The sequence below is a fragment of the Crotalus tigris genome, unplaced genomic scaffold (genome assembly GCF_016545835.1).
Source record: "Crotalus tigris isolate CLP2741 ecotype Arizona unplaced genomic scaffold, ASM1654583v1 scf7180000017742.2353718, whole genome shotgun sequence".
In the NCBI taxonomy this organism is placed as follows: domain Eukaryota; kingdom Metazoa; phylum Chordata; class Lepidosauria; order Squamata; family Viperidae; genus Crotalus; species Crotalus tigris.
This window is the reverse complement of record NW_024096609.1, coordinates 577,372-594,261: the sequence shown is the minus strand read 5'-3', so window position 1 is coordinate 594,261 and position 16,890 is coordinate 577,372. Positions and strand designations below refer to the sequence as shown.

The window sequence follows — 16,890 nt, the reverse complement described above, 5'->3', positions numbered from 1 at the left end:
TAGGTCAAGGGGAACATGGCAATAAAACAAATCTACCCTTGCTGGATGAAATTTAAGCATACTCACCTTGGCCCGAGGCAGCTACAAATATCTAATATCACTACTAGTTGCATTGGGTGCCAATGTGCTTCTAGGTGCAATTCAAGGTGCCGGATATAACCTTTAAAGCTTTTAATGGCTTGGGAATGGTCTATTTGAGGGACTGTCTTTCTCCAATTGTTTCTATTCAGCTGAACTGATCAGGCAGGAATACTGGTTGGTGGGGCCAAGAAAATACGCCTTTTCTGCCATGGCAACTGTTCTATGGAATATTCTTTCTCCAGAGATCAATGACCCTGATGGTTTTTTGTCAGTTCTTAAGGACCTGCTTCTGTGCCCAGGCCTAGAGCATTGAGGGTGTTCAAGAACTTTTTTTCTTGCTTATTTTTTAATGATTATATTACATGATTTATTCTGTGACTATGTATTTTAATTTTTGTATTATTGTAATTATTTTTGTTTATAATTTTGTTTGCCATCTAGAATCACTTGTTGAGATATGTGGCCATACAAATTGAAAAAAAAAATCTGGTGGTCACTGATGACTTCATCCTTCATGAATTTAATTTACCATCCTATAAAACTGCCTGACCCTGTGACTATCACCTCATTTGAAACAATAAGCTATTTAATTTATTTGTGCTTTAATCAAACATGTCTTTATTTCATTCCTCCTTCTACATGTACATCTAAACCAGGGGTCTTCAAACTTAGCCCTTTTTATGACTTGTGGACTTCAACTCCCAAAATTCCCCAGCCAGTTTGGCTGAGGAATTCTGGGAGTTGAAGTCCACAAGTCATAAAAAGAGCCAAATTTGAAGACCCCTGATCTAAACCAAACAGTTGTTCTCCCCACCCACACACTTATGTCTTTCCCTGCAAAACTCCAGCTATGCAGAGGAAGAGAGGGCAGCCAGAATTGAATTTTAGAGCTCTTCTTGCAACAATGATCATGCAATAGATAGCAATTCAACAAAAGATGCCATACAGAGTAACTCCACAATTGCACAAATGTCACAATTCAGTAATTCCACCAGCACTACCAGCACTGGTTAGAAAGCAAAGGCTTCTTATGAAAATGTAAAAATGAATGACTGGTCTACACATTGGTAGGACACTCCAGAGAACAGACCAAGCCAAGAACAAGTAATGTGAATACAGTCCAATATGTAAAGAACAACACAAGTCAAGGTCTTTTTAAACTTTATTCTGACCAGAGTCACTGCGAGTGGGGCAGCCTATAAATTTGATGTAAATACGCTGCCTCTTAATTAATTCCCTCTACCAATGATTTCTGTGCTACCGTAGGAAAAGCCTTACCATTTCAATTTCTGCATACACGGTTCCTACTATAGCAAAGAAGCAATAAGAAAATTGGAAGCTTTAAAATCTTTCAGAAATAAGACTTTGCATTTTCTAAAATCAGAACTTTGTTTCACTTAATGAAAAAAAAGTCCTGTTGTACATCAAGGAGGCAATGGGGAGGAAGGGGAAGGGGAACAGAAGGACAAAACTGATTTCAATATTAGCTATCCTTGGATCCAGTTGTATTAGACAACTTTGGTCCAATCTCCAACCTTCCATTTTTGGCTTGCAGCTTCAGAGGGCCTTGAATGAAGTGGATTATCTGTACCCTTTTCAGTCTGGCTTCAGGTTCGGATACAGCACTAAGGTCAAATTGATCATGCTGGCTGATGACCTTTGGAGGGTTCAGGATGGGGGTACTGCAACCCTCCCAAATCTCTCAGTGGCTTTCTATATCACCAGCCCCAGAGGTTGGGAGTGGGAAGCACCATTTTGTGGTGGTTCTCCTTTCTCCAGTTGGTGGGCAAGAGATTGAACCCCAGTCTCCTGCAATGTGGGGTACATAAGATCTTGAGTTTCTCTACACCCCCCTTTAAACACATTCATGACACTGCTGGATATGATCATTCAGTGGCATAGGGTACACAGTTATCTATGCCAGAGCAGGCAGGTGAAGCTGTTGCAGTACTTGTCCAAGTGCTTGGATGCTTGGAGGGCCTGGATGGAGATGAACCAACTTTAACTCAATTCTGGCAAAACGGAATGATCTAGTTTTTTTGCTTCCTGCTCCCCGACCTTCCAGGGTCTGGTGAGTTTTCATTTTTGATTCTGGATGGGATTACCTTCCCCTGGACTGAGCTGGTACCCAATTTGGGAGTACTCCTGGATTCATGGCTTCTGCTTGATGAACAGGTGGAAGCTATGGCTGACTAGGGGGTGGGGGGCTTGTGCAGATCTAATCCATCCTTTTCTGGACCAGGGGGCCTTACTCATAGTCAATCATGCCTTAATTACTTCCCCTTTGGATTTCTGCAATGCAATTTACATAGAGCTGCCTTTGAAGACCACTCAGAAGTTACAACTGGTCCTAAATGCAACAGCACAAACAGTTTTGGGTGTTCATAGGTTCATTCTGTGTTATACCTCCATTGTGCAAGCTGTATTGGCTCCCAGTTTCCTGTCAGGTGCAATTTAAGATGGTGGTTATCATCTTTAAATCCCTACATGGCACAGGATAACCCTACATGGTTATTTGCAAAACTGCATTTCTGTCTGTCCCACTGGATCAGATAAAATAGGCATGTTCCAGAGCCCTTCCCTGAAATCCTGCCACTTAGTTTCGAGAGTTGTCCTTACCCTTATGGAGCATTCCCTCCCCAAGATATTCAGAAGCCCCCCATTGTTTTAGCCACTTGGAAGGCCATCAAGAATTGGCTGTTTACCAAAAAGCTGGGATGGGACAAGATAGAAGAATGGGATGAGCATAATTGGAGCATGTTGCAAGATATCCTAAGGGGATAATTGAAGTGCAGGGTTTTGGTTTGATCATTTTACTGTTTTATTGTTTTATAGTTACTGTACTGGTTTTACAGTTGTTGTGAGTCTCCCAGAGTTGTTAAAGATGGGCAGTCATATAAATCTTTTAAATAAATAAATAAAATATGTCATCTGAAAAATGGTATCTGGCCTTGACCATGAGCTCATCATTCCAGGCATCCTTTGACTTTATACCACTACTTTCAATGGTGCTGCTTCAAAAGAGAAACTAACTTTGATATACAAGTGGGACACAGTTCTAAATTCCTGAGATAAGTCCTAAAGAAGAATGCCTGGCAAGGCAAACTGAAACTATGATAAGTGCAACCTTTGAACTGACAATTATTACAAATTTATGTGCTTGTTTGTTTGTCAAATTTATTTGCCAGCCATCCCACGGTTTAGACAATTCTTAAGTGGCACATAACTGACCATTTAAACTATTTAAATGGCATATAACTGACCATTTAAACTGAACAATAAATTCCAGTGGTAAAATGTACCAAAATCAAACATGTTCCAGACAAGATGATACTGCTAGATGACATTGTAAAAAAAATTCTGAATGTGAAAGTTATGTATTTTTTGCCAATGTAAAGATGGTCACCAAAAAATTAAATAAATAAGCAAATAAATAAATACTACTGTACTGTCTGATTTATTCAGGAAACACACATCTTTGTCACCTTGATTGAACAAAATATTTCAGCAGATTGCAACATCTAGCAGATTTTAAGATATGAGAGCTGTAAGTGGACATCTTTTCTTTAAACACTGAAAATATGATATGATATGATATGATAATAATATAATATATCTATTTGAATTAGATTTGGAGTTTATATTACATACACTGCTCTAACAAACTTTGTCTGGGGATTTTTTTTTCACTTTACATACCGTTAAATTTTAGATACTGCTACCTTAAATTCTTTCAACATCTTTGAGAGCCACAATTTCTAAGAAGGATGGTCACCATTAAAACACTCCATTTGCACCAAAAAGGGAAACCACATTATTTAAGAGAAGAATTGACAAATTATGTTGGGTAAATATAAAGCAGGTATCAATCATATATTCTGCGACATGGTTAGTAATTCAAGCAGGTATATATCTGCAAAGTTATTTATAATTCTAGAGCTAGCTTGCTGTAGTGATTAAAACACTAAACTAGACACTAAAACAGGTAGAAAATGGAAGACCAGGAGTTCTAGTCCTGAGTTAGGCTCAAAGCCTGGGAGATTTTGGGCCAGCCCTGAGCAGGAGGCAACGACAAACCACTTCTGAAAAATCTTGCCAAGAAAACTGTAGAGCCTAATCCAAGCAGTCAACCAGGAGTCAATACTGACTAAAGGCACGCACATGTATGCACCCACCCACATCATTCTAGTGAGCTCCAGAGCAAAGCTTGCCAATTAAAGTAAGGTGCAGTTGGGGAAAACATAGTGATACATTTCCTGTCCCTTGCAGTGGCATTATTAAGGTGGTATTGATATTTACGAAGCTAATGAACAGCACCCAATTCAACTGTATGAATTTACAAGTAAAGATCTTTTTTTAAAAAAAGAGTACTTTATCTACTTTCTGCCCCTGTAAACACAGGCAATGGCTTAAAAAGGTTTGATTTGTCTCACATAGCAACAAATAAAATTAAAGATTAGTATTTTATTTGAGAAGCAGATAAGACAATCAAAGATACAATCCTTAGTTTTTCAGCAAAAATGTAAGCAACCAGGTCTGCTGCACGAAGGCTAATAGAAAAGAACCCGGAGAGATTTCAAAGTTTCAAAACTGAGCTACATGGCTATATGCCCATTGGACAACTTTCTTCAAAATCTACAAGCAAACTTCTGTAATTGAGGGCATCTAAAGGATTAATTGTGGCATCCATTTATAATGCATAAAAATCTTTCTTTACAGATCCATGGGAGAAATAGACATCTTCAAGTAGGAATGAATAATCAGCTAGGAACATAGAACATAACTGGTATTCAGAATAAGGGTGAGGAGGCCTATAACAAAGGAGGTCTGGATAGACTGCCTTGATATGCATTTGCTTAGAGGTAGAAAAGATGTTGCTGAACTACATCTCCCAGCAGCCCCAAACCAACAGGGAAAGATGTAAAGAATTTAGTTCAGGAACATATGGAACCATGCAAATTCCCATTCTTAGTAACAGTATATGGTTTGGCAGTGAGTATACTGGGAAGAGGCATAGCACCTGAGCCAAAAGAAAGGATTGTAAGAACATGATGTTGCATATAGTTCCCTCTTGTCTCAATCCCTTCTATCCCCGGAGGAAAACAATACATGTATATAAAATAAAAATGCAAATATTTCCTGATGGTTGTCCTTTGGGATGTGCACATTAGAAAAATGTTGAATTTTCCCTTGTGCAAGCTTTTGTTACTAAGAGCAAAACATTCCTTCATCTTTCTCAGCTGTGCAAACAATATTGCCTCCCTCCCCAATTTGGAGGGCTCACTTAATATAAATAGGTTGGAAGGCTCATGTAATATACTGTAAATAGGTTTTATTTGAAATTTAAATAAATACACCAATGAATTCAAAATCCATAGTCCTGCATACATTTAAGCTGCACAAAAATGAATGTTACCAAATGCTGATTAGAAAGTTTCAGATTTAGCAGATAGAACCACTACATTGATACACAGATGTGTCCAGGTACCTGCGTACTTATCTTATACTATTAGGGGATAACAGAGCATCCTTTCCATTTACTCCAGAGAGGAGCACTGATCAATGTTGCTTTCAGCAATTACAATGAACATTTCAGCTGAACTGGGAGCATTACAGAATATCCCAACATTAACAGACACAAGATTGATTATGGAATAAATAATCTGGAACATGTGGAAGTACACACTTTCCAGTTGTCTGCAATTCATGAAAGCAGATTGTCTGAATGAGTTGCAGACAGATGCTGTGTTTATATCCCTGCATATTACACAGCCTATCAGCTATTCCTTATACCTGTGTGGGTCTGCAATTAAAAAATAGACTGAGCAAAGTAATCCACCAATTCAATATGCCCATGCTGACATTTACTACTATGGAGCTGAGGATTTAGAAAGAGACATTGCCCTTGACAATGGGGCTCAGTTAATGGGGACATTAAAAAATGTTGTTCCAGCAGCTTTTAACACAAAGAGCAAGTCCCAACTCTGGTCACCTTCCAGAAACTTCTCAAATTGAGCTTTTCTGGAGGGAATTTTGAGGGCTGATGCCAGATGCCTTGTGTTTGTCTCTTTTGATTGCTGGTTTTATTTTACAACCTTTTCATTTTTACTGTCTTTTTTCTTTTATACTGTGAACCAATGAGTTTGTGTGTAATTGCAGCAGGATATACCGGTAGTAATGTGGTATAAAAACAAAAATAGACTACACAAACTGAGTTTTGCCCCAATGTATCATTGTTAAATACTAAATTATTGCCTTACACAGCAGCTTTCTCCAGTGCTGTGTGTCCTAGTAATGCATCAGATCAGCTCCTCTCAGAATAAGCAGCCAACAAGATCAATGTCCATATTGTAGGAACAGTATTGAACTAAAGTCCAAAACAACAAGCTGGTTGCAAGATGATGCATAGTTATCTTGTGAGAATTGCTATAATTCCAAAACACTTTATACTAAGAGCTTGTTTGAATTCTCCTACATGTGGGACTCCATGCTCAATCTACAAATGCTTTTTGAACTCCTTTCTTGGGTTTATCTCCTAATTCTATCCCAGTTCAATAAGTGGGCAAAAGACTAGGGGAAACTGAAATAGAAGCAAAAGATGGACTATTTGTCTGCAACTTTATATCTCTTTCAAAGTAGTCCAGCTGTTTTTAATATCCAAGATTAAGCTTTTGTTTTTGATGACTCATATGATATTAAAGGGATTCTAGGCTAGTGACCTTAGGCTGAAATCCTAATGCATTTCAACTTCCATAATTTAGATCTAAAAATCACATGATTCCTCACAATTGCTCCAATTGGCTAGGGCAGAACTTATCTGATGGGCTTAAAAATACCAAAGTTGTAGCAATTTCTATTATTCCTGTTGCATGACTTGGAGTTCCAGGAACAGCAAAAATAATAAGCACTGGGTACATTCAAAATAATTAATTCATTTCCAAATATTGTCACAGATTCAGTGTCTTACAATGTATGTAAAGAAAGTTCCTGTATGTTCAAAGGAAGGAAACATTATGTTCATTCCAGTATACTGTTGCAATTATTTCTTTTGAACTGAGAACAAAGTAACATAGATCAAACTACTTACATTCACCCCCCCTGAATATTGTCCCAGAGGGATTATTTAAAAAAAAACAGTTGCAAGAAATGTCAATCTACACTTGGTGATTGTAATGGGAGGGAAGGCCCTTTTCTTCTTTATTACCAAAAATGTCTATTTATCCTATGAGGAAACTTAGAAGTATTTATTTCTTTTCCTCTTGGGGTTGTGTAATTGAGAAGACAGTTTTTCTAATTAGAAAAACAGAACGTCACAAAAGATAAGTGTTCCTACAGTTCCTCCCTCCCAGTGGTGGTAACTTCGACTGCAACTACTCTGGATAAAATGAAAAACTAAAAGCACCTCTCAAAGCAACAATTCAGAGATCCAAATAACTCAGTCTCACATCAAATTGGCAACAAAGAATTTGATGCTCCCTGAGAGGAAACTTAAAGAATATTCCAATTAAGAAACACTATCCAAGAACTGATTGGCATAGTGACTAAGGAATACTGTATAAAACCTGAAGCTGAATAGAGTATATAGCTGTTGGGAGAATAACCACCGATAGCCAGTGAATTATCTGTAGAGAGCAAATTGAAAAGGATACAGATTGGAGTAAGTATTATTTATTTTCATAAGAAAAGCTGTTGCCATAATAATAACCCTTCATCCCCTAGGTTTAAAGTGCTTTCTCCCGAGAAAAAATTAAGAATGCTTTTATCCCACATCACACAGTTGCAAGTTACAACACTCAGTTTTGCTGGCCTAAACTACCTATTCATTTAATTCAGTGGTCCACAATGCCCTTTCAAACACCCTTAGAAAACTCATGACCAGGGTCTTATGGAAAATAAACCATGCTCTTCATTGGGAAGCAAAATGGGACTGCCCAAACAACAAGGCAAAATCAAATGACTTCCTAGGTACACAAAATTTTGAATTTTCAAAATAAAAGGCAACCAAATGTCCTGAAAAGGACTTTTGACCAAAACACTGAGGCTGATGACAGAAGAAGAAGGGAATCCATAATCTGTAGCAACAGATGTTAATAAACTATATACAGGGACCTTAACAAAGATTTAATCAAACAATCAAAGACCAACGTAGGAGAAAATTTCTTGTATTTCATGGTTTTCCTTAATGCAAGCCCAGTTTTACCATTATTACACATTTCTACAATACATCTTGCACATATTTATTCAAAGATCCCAATTTTCTGCAGTGGAATTTACCTTTAAATAAGCAAGCATAGGATTGCAACCTCAGTGACCCTAACATTTTTTCATGTGTACAATGCCACTACCTGTGGAATATCTCTGCCTATAAATATTTGTTCATAGATTAAAAACCATGGTTTAGCACAGGGGTAGGCAACCTTGGCTCTTTTATGATTCGTGGAGTTCAACTCCCAGAATTCCTGAGCCAGCTAAGGTTGCCTACCCCTGGTTTAGCATAACATAAAGTAATATGTAGGCTGGGTTTATACAGTCTTGGATTGGATTCATTGTTGCATATTCCAAAGGTTAAAGAAATATCCAATGTTTTGTGGCTAGGTTAAGGAAGCAGGACAGAGTCAATATTCTATAAGGTATTAAGAATCAACAGTTACTAGATTAACAGTTCACCATTCAAATACTTTATTTGAGAGACAAACCAAGCAACATATGAGGAGCATCCATTTCCTTAATAGACATCTGACAACCAATTTAATACAAAATGGGAAGAATGCAGATTATCTATTCATTCATAAATGGAGCTAAGTGTCTAGATAGTATTAAAGAGCCAGGGTTATCTAATGGTCTGGCAAGAAATTGGGGAAACGGAGCACACATTCAAGCAGCACATAGCTGACAGCGAGAGAAGGGAAGGGTACATCATGAAATCCTATCTAAACTGTTTCCAGGATTAGCTGATGACACTATTTCAAATACTGAGAGTAAAAAAAAAATGAAAAATGTGTTTTTTAAGAGAAAGCCACACCCATCAGAAATCTCACCATTTGCGGATGATGTTGTACAACGAAATGGAGTCACAGGAATAGTGCAGTTCAGCCAAAGGTCTGCCCTGTGTCCGTTCCCAACGAGCCATTGCTGAAAAAAAATGAATGGTTTATCAGAGAAGGGGGTGGAACTTAAATGTTATCTTCCACGCTAAGGAAGTTAAGCCAGTCAAGCTCGCTTAAGGAATGAAAGCCATTACAGACCCTCTGAAGATCCATGCATCAATAAAGGCTTCTTTTCAACAGTAAGTGTAGAAATGCATCCCTCTTTTCATTGGCTGAGAGGAGAAAGACCTTTCTTTGTGCTTTGATTCATTTGACTGTGTTACAAAGAGCCTTCAGAAGAAAGGCAAAAACAAAATAACATGTCTCATTCTTTTAGAAACTTTGCCAAATTTCATGGAGAAAATTTTATGTTCTTCAACCTTCTTCTCCCAATGGCAGTGCACCGAGAATGGTCCTGGAGCAGAATACCAACAAAACACATGGCAGCTAATACAATCAGCCCTCTTGGAGAATTGGCTCATCTGCAGTGCCAGGACTAGAAAATCTACAGTTCCTCCAGATGTTGCTCAAGAACTACCCCAGTATACTTCACATCAGCCATGGAAACTGGAACTGCTGGAAATTGTCATTCAGTAACAATTGGATGGCCACTAAAAAAAAAAAAAACACCTAAAATTGTGGCTCTTAGCCACTTTCAGTAATCTGGAAACTTTTCTGTGGTTACTCAGTAAGAGGAATTTTTTTTTCCTGAACCAATCCAGTACAGAGACCAACTCACATTTTATGCTTAAAATTTTGGTTTCTATTTTATTTAGCTAACAGATTCACCCAAAGACTAATATATTCTCTGACATGTATAAATACTATCGTTAGTATAGCGAAAGTTATGGGAATACCAACAATGCTGTTGTGTTTCCACTATAATTTCACATTAAATTTTAAAAGAATAGACAGATTTTAATCTGCTTTAATAGATGGAGTGGATATATTTCATAAAGAAGCAGTGAGTTAATTACCCAATGGAGCATTAGGTGTAGGCAATAAAAACAGGCAGGGTAGTTTACTTACACTGACAATTGTAGAAACGAAGAGAAGAACAAGCACCGAGATATGGAGCACAATGATTCCCAACAACAAAAGGAGCATTTTGGCAAAAGTGTTCAGTAGATCTGGAAAGGGGGAAAATACCTTTAAGCAGACGGGAAAATGTTTACTCATGGATGAGATTAGGCAAACCTGAATTTAAGAAATGAACAGCAGAGGGTGCCTCTGAGACAGAATATAGCAATGTTTTAAAGTTCATTTTATGATCACTTAAAGAATTCACCAAATGTGTTTTTGTTTTATGCAGAATGAAAGCTAAGAAAATGCATGAAAGTGGGAGAGTTTCCAACTTCTTAACTAGGAGTTAGAAGCATTAACTATAAAACAAACAATAGTAATTTTGTGTGACTGAACGTGATTATTTGGAGAAATAAAGGCTAAGCTTTGAAATAATCTGAATTTTTTTGGGGGGGGGAGATTTGGGGACTTTCACGGCAATCCCACAGTAACTAACAGTTGCAGAAATTGCAAGAAAAAGGATCCCCTACCAAGCAACCCACAAAATACACAACTTCGATAATTTTCCCACCCAAAATTTGATTCCCCTTTTTCTTCCCTCCAAGATTTGGAAAAGTTATATGACGCCTGGTGTACTGAGTCTAAATGCCATAGCATTTCTCAAAGTTTCCGTTCACCCTACAGGAGCTTTTCTCTTTTCTGAGGATGCACTTGAATCGTGTCAAAGGAAAAAAGTCTAAAAGCAGGAAAACAGTGCCATGCTTGGACTAGACCCCAGAGACTGGCTGAGGTAGTATAGGAGGCGGGGAATGGAAACATTTATGCCACAAAGTCACCATTCCCCTTTGAATCATCAACATCTGCAAACCAATAAACCGCCAATCCCTCAAATTCACAGCCCAGCTAAAGATAATAAAATAAAGTTGAGAATTATGGGGGGGGGGGCAGAGGGTAAAGGAGATTTTTGAAGCTTGTAGTATTGGACTGGATAGAATGAGGGAGGGGGGAACAGATAAATCCTGAAAGGTCCAAAGCAACAACTAAGTGGGTTTTTGTTAAAGCAGCAGGAAAATGGAGGGACTTGAGAACCTGATGAAGGGTGGGAAAAACCTCTCCATGTATTTATTACACACTAGGAAAAAAGGGAAACCACTACAACATCATAAACACACAGACACACATCACACACTTCAGTCTACCGATGGACTGCAGGGAAGAACTGAATTCCAGGCAGCGGGAAATGGGGGGGGAGGGGTGGTGGAGAGATTTATCTGCTAAAATATTTCAACCCGTTTCTAATTATATCAGGGCCGACATGATTTAAAGCGGGCCAGCTTTCAAACAGCAATTGAAGCTTTATAAGATCCGATAATTCCGAACCAGAAGCAAATTTGTCTGCCGAGGTCCGCTCAGCTGAAAAGGGTCTCTCCAGCCCGCCCTTCCCAATCAATGCCCAACTTAGCCCGCTTAGGATGCCAGGAGGGACGTGGATTTGCGATCTTCGTACAATAAAAGTGCCTGGAGGCTTCGGGGCAAGGAGGGTGATTTATAACAGACCCCCCTCTCGAGTTGAGTTTGCGTGACTAAATTCCCCGTCCCGCCAGAAGAATGGGTTGGAAATGAAGCGGCCTACTTACTCCGCTGCAATTTGTTTTAACTTCTGCCGGGTTTTTTTTTTCCTGCAGGTCTCTTCCTACCATCGGGAAAAAAGGGGGGGGGGACCCAGAAAGAAGGAGCCCGAGAAAGCGGCTGCCCGCGTTTTTCTCTCCGAAGACGAGGGGCGGGGCCTCAAAACGTCTCGCCCTTCAAGGGGAACAACGCCCCAATCACGGTGGGGCGCCTAGCGGGCTGTGTCTGTGTAGCACGCCGACGGCCAGGCAAACCGTGCCCCAGCTATAAATACTTTCCCCCGAGGAGAGAGGGGTGAGATGACGGGTCCTTTCTTTTAACGCGGCGGCTCTCGGTTGCTTGCGGCGCCGACAACCGAGCGCAGGAGAATGACCTTTCCGCGAATGGCGTCTCCTCTTGCAACGTCCCTTTTAATGACCCTGCAATTCCTTAATTCGGGAGTGTGAAAAAGAGGCGAGCCTTGTATAGGTCGCGCGCCTCATCGGGGCAGGTGCCACCTTTCCAGAGCGAGTATTGACTCAACTTCAGTCCCGGCAAACTGCCTGTCCCTTTCCCACCTTGTCCCCTGAAAGCGACTCCCCAAGCCCTGCTAAAGAGGGCAGCGCCCCTGCCCGGGCCCTCGTCCTCTGCTCTCCGCTATATCCTCGCTACCGAGAGAAAGCCGGAGGGCTCTTAAGAGCCTTCCGAAGGGTGCACAAAGACGCTTCTCTGAGCTTGGTTGGGGAGTATTTCGGAGCACAGAGGCGCCAAGGATTGCAGGGAAGGCAGACAAGAACCACGTTTCGCAGCAGCGTTAATTGCCTATAATGTGTCTACCTCACACATTCGCTTCACACACAAACAGAGAGACAGAGAGCGAGAGAGAGCGCACAAGTGGAACATAGTACTACTCCCTTAGCAACTCCAAGAGGGAAACTAAGATTACTTCCCTCGTCCCACAGGTGATCGATCGCCCTTGATCCCATGGAATGGGTGATGCCTCCCACCCCCGCTCCCTTCCCTTCCCACGTTTTGATTTCTCCTGGCCCAGAACCAGGACGGTCCGCGAGCGGTGCGCATCCCGCGCAAGCAAGGTCTCTTTACGAAGTTGCCAGCGCGCGACTAATTTCTTCGTGCAGAGCCTTCCTTCCCCCCCCCCTCCCGAATACTTTCAAACAGCGCTGGTACTGTATAGAAACAGGGCGGGACTAACTCATTCATAACTGTCCAGCAAGTTTCTGTTCTCCCCCCCAATCCCAAATAAACGAAGCGGTCGGCCGTGGAGCGATTGATCTACATTTAAAAAAAAAAAAAAAAAGGGGGGGGGCTATTTCCAGATCGTGTGATGTCCCCGAAAAACTTCGATTCACTTAAGTCTCCCGAGAGGCGAACCCTCTAGAAAAAGTTTACCCTAGACTTGCGTGAAGATAAGAAGAACTCAAGTCCTCGTTCTTGGGTTGACTTACCAAGGCTGAGAAAACGCGCGCTTCCTTTGCAGCAGTATTCCCTAAGCCAAGAGTAACCCCGGTGGTTTAAACTCCAGGAATAGAGCCCCGCCTTAGCAGAGCCAAAGCCGTAGCCAACCACTCCGATGTATAGCAGCGAATGGGACGAGCCCCAGCTGTTTGCAATCCCTTTACTGCTAGCGCAGATCTCGTGCTTACTCGGTTTATTCAGCCCCCGTTCCAACGCCCAGATATGTCATGGTGGCCTGAGAGAGAACACCCTGAACTATTTAAAGGGGCAGCGCCTCTATCTTTATCCCCCAGCAAAGGAACACAGCAAGCACGCAGAGCCTATTGGGGAGGGGGGGAGCGAGGCATTGCTCCGCGAGGGTGTGGCTTTTGGACTCTTTCCCCCTGATCGAAAAGGCACGTGAAGCGCCAAAAGCGAACAAAGGGGTCGGTTCGTCATATCTCAGGCAGCTGTCACTCAACTACCAACGCGAAGGGCAGAACCTGTAAAGCAGTATCGTGTCTGGGAACTCAGTGGGAAAGATGATGGGAACCCTAAAGTTGTTTTCCCTTTGCTGTTCAAGGTCAGCTTAGTAGTTTAAGTTTAAAGAAGAGACCCTCTTTAGAAACTTTTGTTTTTAATCCTACTACTGTGTTTTCCATATGGGAAAAAAACCCGAACTTCTGGTCTTCCAATGCTGTGCCTTCTTTAACATATGGGTTTTGTTCTTCTGGATTTGGGTTTCTTTTCCACACTCTGTTTAAGCAATTTTTGGAGGAGCTCTTGGATAAAATAAGTGGTTGAGTGACTGTGATTCTCCCATATTTATTTATTTGTCATATAAAAGTGACTCTAGGTGGTGTATAATAAAAATCATAAAATCAAAATATTGAAACATATAATTTTAAAAAACCCTATACATATTATTAAAAATAAGACAATATTAAAAACAATGCAACTATCTTATTAGAGCACTGTGCTGATTCGGCCATGTTTTTGAGGGGCCTTCCGGAAGGATAACAAATTGCACCTTGGAGGGGATGCAGTTCCAAAGGGCAGGTGCCAAGGCAGAAAAGGCCGATCTTCTGAGTCCCTCTATGAAACTGTTTTGTAGACAGCCTCCACAGCATACCTCAGTTGCTGGAACTGACAGGATGGACAGGTATATTCAGGCAAAGATGGTTCTCAAATAATCCAGCGCATGCCATGAAGAGTTTTGAGGACCAAAATCAGCACCTGGAATTGGACCCCGAAGAAAACTAGCAACCAATGCAGTTCACAGAGCAAAGATATGATGCATGCCATTCTAGGAGCACACATAACTAACTACCTGTGCTGCTGTATTTTGCACTAGCTAAAGCTTCTGGACACCCTTGAAGTGCAGTCCCGTGCACTAGGCATTATAACAGCCCATCTCTAAGTGGTGACCAGGGCATGACTGATTCTGAGCAGAACAGAAATGGCTGCAACTGCTGCACAACATAAAGCTGTGCAAAAGCTGTCCTAACCATGACTGCCGCCTGAGGACCACCCAAAGTTGCATATCAGGTCTGCTTGAGGCAGTGCAACCCCATCCAGAAACCAAAGATGGTATAGTCTCTGAATCAGAGGGCTCAAAACCCAAGCCATTCAGTCTTGTCAGGGTTTAGAACGCCTGTTTTTCCCCCATCCAGGCCTCCACAACCACCGGGTACCAGAAAAGAACATTAACAGCATCACTTAATTTGCCAGGGGCAGAGAGGTATAGTTGGGTAGCTTCAGTGTACTGATGATGACTCACCCTATGGAGACAGATGATCTCAGCCAGCAGCTTCATGTAGATGTTAAATAAGAGGAGGGAGATCATTGAACCTGCAGAACCCCACAAAGTAGGGACCAAGGGCAGGATCTCTGTCAATCACCACTGTTTGGAATTGACCCTAGAAAAAGGAAGCAAACCAGCACAACACTGCCCCACCCCATCTCCAGAGCTGATTCAAAAGGATATCAGGGTTAATGGTATCGAAAGCTGCAGAGAGATTCAGTAAGGCAAGGCTGGATGCCCAAGCCCCTTCCCGTCCTGCCAAAGATCATTCAAAAGCATGGCCAATGTTGTGTCCATCCTATAGTCAGGTCTGAATCCTGATTGAAAGGAATCCAGATGGTTTGCTTCAATAAGAGTTCTTTGAAGTTACTTTGCAACCACTTTCTCAATCATTTTCCTCCAAAAGGAGAGGTTAGATACAGAATGAAAGTAGCCAGTAGGGTGGGATCCATCAATGATTTCTGGAGGAGGAGGAGGAGGAGGAGGAGGAGGAGGAGGAGGAGGAGGAGGAGGAGGAGACAAGAACATTCTTAAGGGGGCAGGGAAACAACTCTCTCACTCAAAGAATTCACCAGTAGAATTGGTGGGTGCTAGAACCTACCAAACACAACACAACACCCAACCCTGTAGCTTTTGCATCAAGTTCTTTTTCTCAGCTCCACTTTTTTTTAAAGACTCACTTCCTCCAAACTAGAAATGCAAAGATTGGTCCTTCCCCTCCATTAATGCCACCAAATCACTACCACACCTCAAGGAGCCCATGCAGTCTACTTGCTTTTTTATATATAACAGTATGCTCATCAGGCACAAGTCTACTGTAAATGCTGCAGTGCCATGTGGACTGCCTAAGAAACTCCTCTTGAACCCAGTGACAATTCTTAGTAACTACATTGGGGACCAGGTTGTGTGTCATCTGATCAAGGTATCACCAATGCAATTAATTCCATCTGAGAGCAAACTGGGCTTCCTTAATATATCTCATGGGAATTCTATTTTTATTTATTTATTTGTGAAACCCTCTTTTATGGTCTCTCATGTCCTTTCTGATTATGTATTTCATTCATTAGACTGGAAGTAAAAGGCTTCCAAACTTCTTTAATTTAACTTGTGAGAGAGAAATGAAAAGTAATGCACGCGCCAAGACAAATTAAGCCATCCCATTGTTGTTTAAGCAAATACTGTAATAATCAGAATTCCCCTAGGCCTAGGGCATAAGTTACTCTAAGGAGAAAAAAAAATGAGGTTTGATTAATTGAATCCTGATTCAATAATGAATTTGTGCTCCCTTTTTTTTACTGCGTACCTGAAAATGATTCTTACCTCCTTTTGCCAATCTGCACAAAACTAGCACTCAGGTTTTTCCTTCAAATATTTTGTGAGGTATACTGATAACTGGCATTCTAAGGGAAAGAAATCTGGCCCTTTAATGGCAGGCAAATAAATGCAACTTGTTTCCAAGATCTGAGTAGGCAATTTGTTCTGAACTCACAATACCCACTTTATTTCAGCTCGTGTTTTATAGAGTGCTTGCCTTTTAAGAGTTTGGAGTTGATAGCAAGAAGTCAAAGAAGGCTTCACTGTAGGGAGGTGAGCAGGATACTTCTGTATGTTTTTTTTGGGGGGGAGATATGCAGCAAATTCTCATGATCATGAAGCATGTGACTGGCAGATAATTGGCAGTCTCACTAAAATTAACTTCTGATATGGTTATCGAAGGCAGTATTTCCCCCCCCCCCCTGCCTTAAGTAGGCATGGAATTATTGCACTTAAACTACCAATATATCCAAGCTCATTCTCTGAGGGTTTCCCTCAATCTTATTGCAATTCGATCTC

General features: G+C 40.9%; 1 protein-coding gene across 2 annotated transcripts in view; it reads right to left on the bottom strand.

Moving 5' to 3' along the window:
* PMP22 (peripheral myelin protein 22) overlaps nt 1–13,495 on the bottom strand; it is a 30,698-nt gene extending 17,203 nt beyond the window's left edge. Inside the window, exons 1-3 of one of the 2 annotated variants that reach the window (XM_039340202.1) lie at nt 13,265–13,495; nt 10,197–10,297; nt 9,120–9,213 (exon numbers count right to left, since the gene is read on the bottom strand). In XM_039340202.1, coding sequence (XP_039196136.1) covers nt 9,120–9,213; nt 10,197–10,274 — 172 coding nt within the window. In that variant the 5' untranslated portion in view covers nt 10,275–10,297; nt 13,265–13,495. Of the gene's footprint in view, nt 1–9,119; nt 9,214–10,196; nt 10,298–11,827; nt 11,955–13,264 lie in introns of those variants that run through there. The other variant, XM_039340201.1, reaches the window with a different exon arrangement.
* Nucleotides 13,496–16,890: the final 3,395 nt, after the last annotated feature.